Source organism: Poromitra crassiceps, assembly GCF_964638095.1.
Source record: "Poromitra crassiceps genome assembly, chromosome: 11".
NCBI classification, from domain to species: domain Eukaryota; kingdom Metazoa; phylum Chordata; class Actinopteri; order Beryciformes; family Melamphaidae; genus Poromitra; species Poromitra crassiceps.
The window spans coordinates 26904497-26917522 of NC_139643.1; the positions used below are offsets into that span (position 1 = coordinate 26904497).

At 41.3% G+C, this 13026-nt stretch overlaps 1 protein-coding gene across 1 annotated transcript in view; it reads right to left on the bottom strand.

Moving 5' to 3' along the window:
- The window catches only part of LOC310784937 (CUB and sushi domain-containing protein 3-like), a gene marked incomplete at both ends in the record, with an annotated part of 585231 nt that overhangs the window by 190301 nt on the left and 381904 nt on the right, over positions 1–13026 (bottom strand). The window contains one exon of the mRNA XM_083645959.1: positions 1195–1272. Coding sequence (XP_083502085.1) covers positions 1195–1272 — 78 coding nt within the window. The remainder of the gene's footprint in view (positions 1–1194; positions 1273–13026) is intronic.

A 13026-nucleotide genomic window follows, 5' to 3' on the forward strand; every position in this document is an offset into this window, starting at 1 on the left:
TGATTGACAGGTTGCCTGTCTAGTGCAACAGTTAAGGAAACACTGCCCCCTTCTTCCTGTGTGTTGTACATGGTCCCTCCATGTCAGGGTGCCCAAAGGTTTTTGAACAAATTAAATTGTATTCATGAAGTGGTCATTTTGACATGAAGTCAAATGACTTATAAACCATTCAACACCACTAGACTTTTGGATATTATTTGGTTCTAAAATGAGACATCCACCATAAAAAGTGACCAGCTGAGAGAGATAGCACAAAACAAAAACAGATGATGGTACATGTACTTCTTAAATGAGCAGGTAATCTAACTCCTTCATTGGGGAACACATACTGTAGAATTAGTGCTTTTTACTGTAGCTCTATGAGAGTTCACCTGTTGATTGCACACGGCCCTGAACTACTGTAAGGCACTATGAAGTACATGGTCGGCTAAGGCAATTTAAAATAGATAAGGATCTGTTTTATTATCAAACTAGCCTCAAATCATCATGCTGCAGAGCTTAGCCCTAGAGCCCAGACATGAAGAACAGCAAATACATTCTTTCTCGTTTATCATTTTCCAATTGAAATACAAAATGTTCCTAGAACAGTTCCTGAGAGAGGAGAAGAGGAGAGAGAGAGAGGAGAGAAGAGAAGAAAAGAGGAGAGAAGAGAGAAGAAGATAAGAGGAGAGAGAAGAAGATGAGAGGAGAGGAGGAGAGAACATGAGGAAGCAGAGGCCAGAGGGGGGTAAACAATATCACAACAGCTGATCCACACCCTGAACAAGCCCAAAGCACGGCACAACAAGCCATGATTACGCATATCAGAACAAGACATGATTAAATATATCAAAGCAAGCCATGAAGAAACATGCATAAACCATGACACCATGAGCAAAACACATCAACAAAACATCAAAAACACCCAGACAAGCAGAAAGCACAAGCACATACTCTTTGAGGCTGTGTCATTTTCAACACACTTATATATGAATCTGGATGTGCGTCAAATCACAATATTTAACACAACGTAGTTACCACATATTGACAGACAACACATTGTGTTCAAAAGTAACACAGCCTTTTCAAGAGACAAAAGCAGGCAAACCAAAGCAAAACCAAAATAAAAACCAAGCCAAAAACAATAAGCCAATCCAAGCCATCACAGGTTAGTTCATTAGCCAGAATCAAAGTAACATTAAGATGTGAACTCACATATTGAAAACTTGTTGCTGGAGTCTTTGCCAGGGAATAATTTAACGCCCCGCGATTTAAAATCTACTGATCGCTTCACTGCAGAGGAGAACAGAATACAGAAAACAGAAGAAAAATCAGAGAGCAGATTGGATAAAGAGTAAAAAAAATAAAAAAATAAAAGATTTAGCGAAGGAATAAAAAATGGCCCATTCTTCTCCCTCGCAATGCTGAGAGAGAGAAGAGCACAGCAGAAAGGAAAGTTACGATGCAACAGAAATGTTAAAATGGTAGAAATGGATAGGCAGAGAGAGAGAGAGAGAGAGAGTCAAAAAGGAGAGAGAGAAAGTGAAAAAGAGAAATGATTTCAACAATAGCAGAATTCAGGTTTTTTTGTTTATTTGGAAAGCTCAATCTCTCTCTGACACACGCACACACACACACACACACACACACACACACACACACGCACACGCACACGCACACGCACACACCAGATGTTGATGTATTTTGTTGGAAGCGCCATTATATTGTTAACTCAAGCTGGTAAAGGAAATAGCAGCTTGAATCAATAATATGAGAATGATGCAAGGCTTATCAAAGCATTCAGATCCTAGTGCACTGGAAAAGATATGGTTCCTTTAATCAGGGCGAATTACAGACCAGAGAAGACAAACTGATGAGGGATCCCCCTCAGCATCCCCCCTGCTGTGTAACATGGTTAACAAACTGATGGGGGATCCCCCTCAGCATCCCCCCTGCTGTGTAACATGGTTGACAAACTGATGAGGGATCCCCCTCAGCATCCCCCCTGCTGTGTAACATGGTTAACAAACTGATGGGGGATCCCCCTCAGCATCCCCCCTGCTGTGTAACATGGTTGACAGCATTTGGTTACATGTTTTGCCTGCATGTCACGGTCTCTTCTATTGATAGTATTCTGCTACATCACCGCACGGCCATCTTGGTAGGAAAATAACAGGTGATTGTAATCAATTAGCAGGTGGTTACAATCAAATGACGACAACAACAGCCAATGGGCTGTGTGTATTGTAGCGCCATATTGGTAGGAAAATGCTTGTGACATCATGGGAATACTATGAATAGGCATGTATGGTTGCAGAGATAAAGGCAATAATAGCAGAGAGAGTGGGAGAGGGAGATGATATATGATATACTGTAGAGCAGAGGGAGAGAGCTGTATTCAGATCCATGATATATGCATAAAAAGGGGAGGGGGGGGGGGGTGATTTCAATTGGACTCTCCTCTACATTTGATTTTGTGGCTTTACTCCATAAAAATTAATGAACACATTATCAACATTAATAATGAAAACATTCTAAACACAAATATCTTGAAGTGAGTGACAAAGTACAGAGACAAATCACCTTTAATGAATGTCTGATAGATTGGCTGACAGGCATCGTTTTCATAATGACCTGATTAATCCGCTGAACGGTGACAGATAGCAGATGAGTTAATGTGCTACAATTAGCCTAATGTTAGACAATGGCCAGATGCAGTATATGCACACACATAAGTGCTATTCTATTTACCATAGTGACATTAAATCATATGTGTTTTATGGCAACAATTAGCCTAATGTGGTACAATGGCTACATGGAGACGCATATATCAAAGGTATTCTACTTAACATGGTGGCATTCTCCCAAATGAATTAATGTACTAACAATTCATCTCATGTACAGTAGCCACATACACACGCGTACAGCCCCAAGGCTCAATTTACACTTCTGTTTTAAACTTGCCACGATAATAGCTTAGTGTGTGTGTGTGTGTGTGTAATTTGTGTGTGTGTGTGTGTGTGTGTGTGTGTGTGTGTGTGTGTGTGTGTGTGTGTGTGTGTGTGTGTGTGTGTGTGTGTGTGTGTGTGTGTGTGTGTGTGATGTATGTGTGTGTTTAACGAGAAAAAGGCCCACCCTATAATTGGGTCCTACCAAATGTCCTACCAGTTGCTCAATGAATCCTTGTAAAATAGATTTTAATAAGCTTGATGAGTCTGAGTGTTGACATTTTGTTTGTACCATCACATCATTCCTATAGAATCAGTCCTATAATTATTCCTATAATTATAACATCACTTATGTATATGGGCTTTGTGTAACCTATTGTAAACCCATCACGCATTAGCACTGCATGATGAACATGCATATCATTACGTCTATTATACTATGTATATATTCAGACCTAAGCCATTAGTATTGTGTGTGTAACATGACCAAGATGTGCGCGGTATCATTTTATATGCTAAACACAGATCAGTGTTTCCAGCAAGACTGGGTCGGACCCACCGGTGGGCCGCAGGAGATTCTTTTGGGGTCACCAAATAAATTAGGATAATCTTTTCCACAGTCTTTTATTTAAAATGTGTATATTGTTTTACTGAGAGGAGATAAAAATGAGACAGCCTGTTAACGCCGCCTAAATGAATTTATTTGGTCTCATTTATAAGGTATGGAAAGTAAAGGATGAGTATGAGTTTTCAATAATGTGCATAAAACAAAGCTATGATTTACCAAAGGTATATCTCTTTGAAATAGCTGCTTTCCCCTTTGAAGATCATATAATAGATATATAATAGAACTGCCGGTAAAAATGGTCAGGAACGTTCATTTATTCACCAATTTGCTCCAGAATTGATAGATAAGCCTGTTGTGAATTGGGTCGCGATAGTTTGTCATTTTTAAAAAGTGGGTCCCCAGAATTGTTTTTGGGAAGCACTGCGTTAGATCATATACAGTGTACTAGGTATGCATATGCATGGGCCTGAGAGAGAAAGAGAGAGAAATTGAGAGAGAGCATTGCATTTCAAAAATGCTAATATATCACCTGGTAGTCACAGATACATTAAATATTGAGTACCCAAATGAATCATTGTGTGAATCGAATGCCAGTCATAGATGGGGCAGTGTAACTAAATCACACTAAGACATTTATGACTGTCTCTCACATTGTGCTACAGAAAGATGCCAGTCATCCAAGAGGAGCGCGGTGAAGCAGTCCACTGTGCAGCCTTGGCACTGGGTCCGGTGTCCTGCAGCTTTTCCTTCCTCGCCGGTGCTTAATGAGACACACTCGGTCTGTATCTACCTGACACCAGGTGTGGCTCATCATCTATTACAGGAACAAAACCCGGCAGGACACCAGACTGGAATGGAGTACTCAGGCTCGGAAGCATGTTAAATCACAAGGGTTTCATCCAACAGCAGGTACAGAGACTGTCAGACAAAAGATACTGCAATTTGTCTCCGTGTTTCCATTTATCTTGCTGTTTACCGGGGCTCCCCTCTGAATGTCCCTCAGTCCCAGCCATACAGGTACACCAGGTTCATGTCATTCGTTTTAGGCCTATGTGTATGTTGTGTATTGCTTACACCACTGAAACGGAACTTGTATCTTAAGTTATGATAGAAGAAATATATAATAAAGTACTACTATATATACATATATATATATATATAGTAAAGTACGGTATTTCTTATGATATACTGTAAGAAATTATCAAAGTGTGTAATTTTCATGAGTAAATATGAATTTCCCCTACATTTTTAAATAATTTTCAGTGTATCACAATGAGGATCCTCCCAGCAACTAATACATCGCTGCTGCTTAGGTCTGCCTCTGAGGGACATGCACAGCTGTGGACAGCATAATATGGTAGACCATACGATTACATTAGCTTGTTATACATTAGCTTTATAGATTATATCAGCTATATTAGCATGTTATCATGCAAGAATAAATGCTTTCAGGAACTTGACAGCAAAAATCCACCTGGGCAAATAAACACAAAGGATATTACAGTACTGTATTCCTACTCTACCACTGGTGTCAAAATGAGAGGGCACAAGCTTGATATCTGATGCAGAGTCTGTCATCTCTCAGATAGAAAATAATGATTTTTTTTGTGTGTGCTGCATTTCATTTGTAATATTTAGGAATAGTAAAATGATTGTATAATATGTTCTCTATTCATCGGTATTCATTTGGTCCCCCTCAAAAACGTTGGGAGTAATAGAGAGCCAAAGTGAACGTCACTTCCTGCTTTTCTCCCTGTACCAGCGCGTGAAACATATGAACGGTGGTGAACGGAGAGATACGTTACTTGTTTTTTATCCTAATTGAATTGTGCCACGGGTTACACGTTAAATTTGGTCAATTTAGAAGATAACTATGCATGTCAAGAAAGTCACAGTTTGTCCTGAAACTGAAACGTAAGGTTTCGTTTTGTGAATCAACTACATTATACGTCACACCAGCAACAACGATGGGCTGGCGGGAGAGACGTCACTTACGCGTCTGGTTGTGCGTAGTCTTTCTGATTTATAACTTATAGTGCCACAGTTTTATCATAAACTGCGACTTTCTCGACTTGCAGAGTTATCTTTTACATTGACAAACATGACGTGTGTACTCCCGTGGCACACTTAAACGGGATCAAAAAGGTAGCGTATCACTCCGTTCACCACCATTCTAATTTTTTCCACGCTGGTACAGGGAGGAAAGCAGGAAGTGACGTTCACTTTGGCTCTCTATAAGCCTCTGGTCCATTTGACATTTGGTTTGGTTTAGTTTCGACGTGTAAACACGTTTCTCTTATTAAGCGCGCAAAGCGAGACATCCAAGACTCAAGCTTTTGACATAATGCACTGCTTTGAGGACTGCCATATCTGCAAATGCCACATTCTTCACTGAATGACCCCGCCCCCATTCATGCCCCCCTGTTGAAATCACATACACTAATGTGTTGTCAATCGGTTTTCATAAGCCCCAGGGTTGTGAAACTTACTCAACACATAAAGGACCTGTACATCCTCATCAAAACAATAAAGAAAAAAGAAAAAGAAAAACAACAGCTTGCGTATATAAGATAGATGAGATTTTCACATGGCATCAACAACATATGAAAATCAAACAGACGCTGTGTGCTATTGAGAATTTCCAGTTGTGGCTTTAATGAACACCCTTTCCCATCAGCTGATCCATCATGTCTTCCAATTATCACAGTCTATCGGTCTGTTTGTCTCTCTGTCTTTTCGGTACATATCTGATTGTCTGTACAGGGTCTATCAGGTTCCATGCTGTTTCTCGCTATTTTGGACAGCCAAAGAAACATCAGATCTGGGCCACAAAAATGTCAAAATCGGTTAAAGCGTGTTTTCTCCATGTTTAGACAGTCACATCAAGGAAACTGGGCCAAAAATAGTTGAAAAATGGGATGTGTTTTTGAATGTGCAAATCCATTCACTGTATCAGGCCCCTGTTAATATACATCATAAAAGCTGTCCTGTGTGAATAGGCATCACTGTTAAATATGCCCATGCTAATATTCTTGCCTATACAAGCAGTTTTACACTGCAAACGACAGATGGAAGGGCAGATGTATTTAACGAAACCACATTTCTGAACTAACATATTTCATATTTAGCTAAACTATATTTAACAATTACAGTTGTTACTCATTCGGTTTGTCCACTTTGCTGCAGTACTGCTGCGACGGTCAACGTTGGGGCCTTTGTTATTTAAATGTTTTCTTGTTCTTCACAAGCCCCCCCACCCAACACCACTCCCCCACCGGTGCTCCCGCAGCAGTACCGCAACAAAGTGGCCAAACCAAAAGAGAAACACACAGAATACACATAGAATGAAACTTCATTTCAAAAGTAAGCGAGTGCACATTAAAGTAAATTCCTGTTTGAATACAAAAAAAGTGCATGCTGACTGACTCACATTAGGAAAAGTCTAGAGTATCCTTTCAGTTTCAAACCAAATCTAAACTAGATTCCCTCATTACCAGAAAACACACCAAGCATAGTCATATTTTCATCCCGAAACATATCCTGCCCTCAGGCTGGACCGAGTCCAGTGAATCATTCATTTTGCCTCCCATTTGCTTGTGAACTACGATACCATCTGCATTTCTCCATCCTGAGGCAGGTCTGAGGCATTCTCAGAGGAGCCGATTGGAGCAGACAGGCATCACGAACTCTGATTGGTCTCAGCAGCCTCCCGAGGCAGGTCTGAGGCGTTCTCAGAGGAGCCGATTGGAGCAGACAGCCATCACGAACTCTGATTGGTCACAGCAGCCTCTGGGCTGGTTGCTGCGAGCTTGTGTTTTCATGTACCCACATGAGGAAAGACACTGTTTGGTGCTGTGAATGGTAACGGACAGTCTAGACTGACGACTGAAACATCATCAATGTCAAGACAGTCAGGACTGTTTTGTTATTTTCAAAATGCAACACTAAATTCACATGGATATAAATAGAATATAAATACATAAATATGAATACACATGAAAATGATAGAGATTCACGGGGATGGATGGAGGCTAATGATTTGAGCAGTTGAGATTGGTTTGGTTGGCTCTTCGAGTCAAATATATGGTGCATGTTCTTTGAAAAGAAAAGAAAAGAAAAAATAAAGAAAATATGAGAATTAAGTGTTAGAGCACAAGCTTTAAGTGGTGCATTTGTTAATCACACTGTACTTTATAGTGATTCCTCCGGTGTTGGTGAAAGTTAGCCTAATTTTCTAGATTGGCGTCTATTCACCTTATGTTCCAACACAGGGGTCAGCCAGTTACTTCCTATTGTGTTTACACTTCCTGTGACAGTACAGCACTAGTGAGCAGGTAAAACAGACGGTGTTTTGAACAGGAAGTCATAACACAATTGGGTCAAGTGGGCGGGGCTACATAAGGTGAATAGCTCTCCTTTATGAAAGTAATAATGCATGGCGTTGATGACTGGTGAGAAGGTCCATGTTAGGCGGGACTTCTCTCCAGTGGCAACATGCTGGGTGATTACAGTATACGTACTTCAAGCCCTTCAGCTGTGTCACTTTGTATCTGCCTGAACATAGTCTGTGTGGAATAAGCTAGCTTTATCACTCCATAAATGCTCGTACAAATTAGTTGGAGCTACTGAAACAACATGTTTCGTACGTACACTGTTTTCAAACGTTAGGATAAATACGAAAAGTGCAGGGCATATAAAATAGCATTCTAAAGGTAAATGTGCATATACAGTAACCTTACAGCCCAGATACAATGTTATATCCTTTTTTTGTTAATTTGTAAAATAAATGTATTTAAATCAGTCATAACTGATGATCTTGATGTTTAAATATTGCACTATTATACTTACGTATTTTTAAATACGCTGCTGTATGAGAAACTATATTGTTCAGGGCAGGGGTTGCATAAAAAAACAGGTTTTGTTGTGTACACAGTGATCATACAGTAGCTGGCTCAAACGTTAGAAAGTTATTAGTGAGTATAGGCAGGCAGGCCACAATAATACTCACTACACGCATCTAATGTAAAGCAAACATGATAACCAACTTGTAAGCACAGAGTTGTAATCCATCTATGCAAACTAGCAGACTTAATTAAACTAAGTCCCATTCAAAAGTACATTAATGATCTCAGTGGTAAATGGCCCTTTAGAAATAGCAACAGCAAAATACAGTCAACGACGAAAGCCAGTGCCGGTGAAACGCATGCTCCCAAAATAATATGAGAGGTGATAAAGGAGTAGTTCAGAGATTTATGAGCCCATATCAACCCCCTGAGGCCTGCAGTGTCTCACTACTCAGTTTGACTAATGGTTCTTTAGCCATGGTTGACAAGGAAAAGCACTTGGGGATTTATTTACACAAAACATGTTTTTGTGTGTGTATGTTAGTAAATGGTATATTCCACATTATGCCATCTAAATGTTATCTGTAGCCTGAGTGTTAGTTATCCAGAGGAACTTTGCATTAGCATGTCAGCATAGCTTTGATCACACGTAGGTTTTGGCTGTGATGAAACATCAACCACATCAACGAGACCATGCAGGCTACAAAATCCAATACATCAGCCTCCCCCAGGGAATACTGTCCCACTTCTCTAGTTGAATAATGTTTCCATATCAATGGTTGACTGGTGTTTCTATTGTACTGACTGACTGATTTTGTTGCCATAGCCATTGGTTGACTGATAATGCCGTCAGTTGTTCATTATGAGCCAATCACAGCCCTGCAGACACAGAAACTCATGAATACGTAATGAAGAGAGATGATGGCAGGATGTGATTGGTAGGTTCTGCCGCCGGGAAGGAAATAAGATTGCTCATACCTGACACACGCATAGACAACGGACAGAGACAGACAGACACACGCACGCACACGCACACACACACACACGCACACACATAGACACACACATAATACAGCTACACACGTATCTACACACACAGAAGCTGTACAAGGACGCAGACACACTGACAGATGCACCGACTGACATGAAATGGACACACACACGGACACACACACACACACACACACACACACACACACACACACACACACACACACAGCATATGCACCTAAACAGCAAGCAGGTGCACACATGGACACACAGCCAGGTGTTGATGGTGAAGGGTTGCTCATCACAGCAGAGTAGCAGAGAGGTGTGTGGACAGAATACCTGATCAGTCTAACAGGCATTTGTTATTAGCCATTCATGCCTAAGATATTATATTCCTGTTACATTTGGACAGAGAAACAACTAAACAACAGAGCAGAATGAATACGTGAATAACAGTAAATAATGGAGGCAATTGGAAGCTTGTTTACTCCTGACCTTGAAGGTCTCTGCCTGACATAAAGTTCAGTATGGACACAAAGCTAAAAGTCAAGTCTACCAGTCTGCATAGTGTCTGGCATTACATTGTCATTCAGATGGAGGCTTGCTGATCAGCATTACATTGTTCCTGTTTTCGGTGACTGCTTCATTATAATAAGCATCATGGGCTAGCATCGGGGTTCAGATCTGCACAATGAAACACAGACAAAAAAGGAGAACATTGTGGCATTTTCACTATGCTAATGTAGGAGACATTTTTTTCAGTCCAAAGTCAATCTCAAATGTTGCATGCTAGAACAGCCTATTGATTTAGAGGTGCTACCCAGAATTCAAACAGGACATGGCATGACTGACTGAAGGTCAGTGACAGCAGCCTCTCCCCTCCCTCTGCCTTCCTCATCTGGTCGGGCTATAGCTCCATCATCTTCTGCCAAAGCCCTCCTGGATTGGATCCATTATAGTTCCACCGGGGCTGCCTGGATCATTTCCAAAAGCTCAGATAGACCTTTCCTTCAGGCTCTGAACAAACTAGCCTCCTGCGACTCTCCCTCCCCCAGCACTAGCCCTCGCATCCACCCCTCACATCCACATCATCAGCACTGTTATTATGTAGCCGTGTCTCCACGGGGCTGCATGCGATTCATCATCGACTGAATAGTGTTAATTTTGGCAGGGAGGTGCTGAGAAGGTAGGAGAACAGGAGGCCAGACCTGGCAAATCAACACCGCAGCACCCATGGGGGCTTTTCGGGCTTTCAAATTTTTCTGACAGAATCGGCTTTTCAGAGAAACAATAATGTGGGTTTTCACATCACAACAAAGAAAACGGCTGCCAAAAAACCCTCTCATCATAGCTGTTAAATAACCTCTCATCATAGCTGTTCAATAGTCACGCCTGAAGAACTGCACAATATAAAGGGACATGTCTGCCATTGATAGGGTGACATTAGTGCAGTCAGTCCCTGCTGAATATCTGTCTAATCCACTAAGATGATTCATGATTTAAAATCATTTCTAGAGTGGGCGGCAATTATTAAGCAATGGCTTGATTATTATCTTTTCATGAGTGTACACATTTGAATTAATTATTGAAATGCTGTTGGACAGAGTGGTATTTCCATGTGTTGTAAGGTGACCAGACGTCCCCGTTTTTTGGTGACCTGTCCCCGCCTGGAGCTGTCCCCGAAAATGTCCCCGATTTTCTACTGGTGTCTGCAACCGAAATAACTCTAGCTCTCTAACTCTAGCGGGCTCCTTCTTAAATCTAGAGTGAAGATACTTACAGGGTATGACTGTAAGACCGAGAGCATCCATTGGGACCAACAATGCCATGCTACCTTGTCGAGAAGGGGGCTAAATAATGAATTTTGAAAAACCGCCGTGCTCAATTTCAAAAGGGACCCCTGACCGTTCTCTCATCTCAAGATATCTGAATGAGAATGGATTCTATGAGTACCCACGAGTCTCCCCCTTTACAGACGTGCCCACTGGCAAAACCACTCAAGCAGAAAGCATTTAAAAGCATCACATGTGTAGCCCGTTGATCCAGGCATCCAACAAGTGTTCACATGCTGCTTCCTGCTGTTCCAGGACATCTTGAACAATGAAGAAGCACTTAGGACGACACCGAAAATACTTTTTGAGATCTGAGGCTGTTCATAAAACATTCGGCGCTGTAGGATGGCCAGGCCTAATTCTGTTGGAGAACACATTGACATGTTGTAAAGGGGCACAGTGAATGAAGTGTGTGTGTGTGCGTGTGCGTGCGTGTGTGTGTGTGTGTGTGTGTGTGTGTGTGTGTGTGTGTGTGTGTGTGTGTGTGTGTGTGTGTGTGTGTGTAGGGGGGGGGGGGGACAAAATAAATGAAACTGGAATCATCCCCCTTCTTTATTTCATAGGTAATAACATTGGATATTTTAATGATATATTGATTGACGGACAGGAAGTGTCCCCGATTTTCATTTGAGAAATCTGGTCACCTTAATGTGTTGACACTAAGCAAGGGTGCTTAACATTGAGGGCATGGAAACGTATAAGGTGTTATTGTTATTCTCATCACTGTGGTGGGTTTGCAGGTATAGATGCGTCATCAAGCGCCCAGCGCGAAAGCCACCGCCACTTTTACGGGGAAACCCACCATAGGAAAAGACTGTACAAGAAGCCGAAAACACTGCAAACAAACTATTTAAAACAGTTTAATTTGATAGAGATATGCCGAAGAGTTGCTATGTTGTTAGTTTCACTCACAATAATTAAATAAAAACCCGGATCTGCAATGTTTTTTTTAATAGAGTAGGGGTGACACCGTCAAAGTGGACGATGCATGTAACCTGGTGGAAACTGGATACAGCGTTCATATAAGGCGAGTACTATTGTCGATGTATCTTGCGCATTCTATGGCTGGCCGAGTTGGAATATATTGTCATATCATGGTGTCTTTGTGTCATTTATAAACACAATTAATTCTGTTATTTTTCAATCGATTTTTTTTGTACTGCTATTTGACATTGAAGTCAACGGCGAGTGGCTTGTTCCCCCCCCCTAAAAGGGGCGCGGCCTTGACGTTTTGCGAAGTACCCGGATGTGCTGGCCTGGTCTATACTAATACTGGTGAGAGAGCGCAACATTGATGTAGTAGTATGAAGAGAGGCCAGCAGGGTGTGTTAGTGAGTAGTGATAGAGGCACCCAGGTTCAAGTCTGGTGACAGGGAACCTACAGTAGAGCCTGCTAAAGTGCCGTTGAGCAAGACACTGAATGGCTAAAGCTGCAGGGATGATGTACTGCAGCTGACAGTGCTGGGGAGGCAAGAGCGGGATCGATATCAGCTACCACCCAAAACCTCTAAGCACCTGAAAGCAAAGGCTGAGCTACAGGGTGAGCGCGGCTGAGCTGCCTAGTATGTGTGTGTGTGTGTGTGTGTGTGTGTGTGTGTATATATATATATATTTATATAGTTACTATATGATGTACAGTAACAAATATTCCTTATAAAAATGTTGTAAATTAACTAAAAATACTGCTACATATTCATTACAAAGTTCTTGATTTTAAAACCGCACTAAAATGATGCATTACAAACATTACGCTGATGTTTGAGATTTATTTTTCCTATCCTGCTTGTCACTTTCATATGCTCAGGACAAATCTACATGGCATTTGCCTGCGCAGTCTCTCGTCTGTATATATTTCTCTGCATACG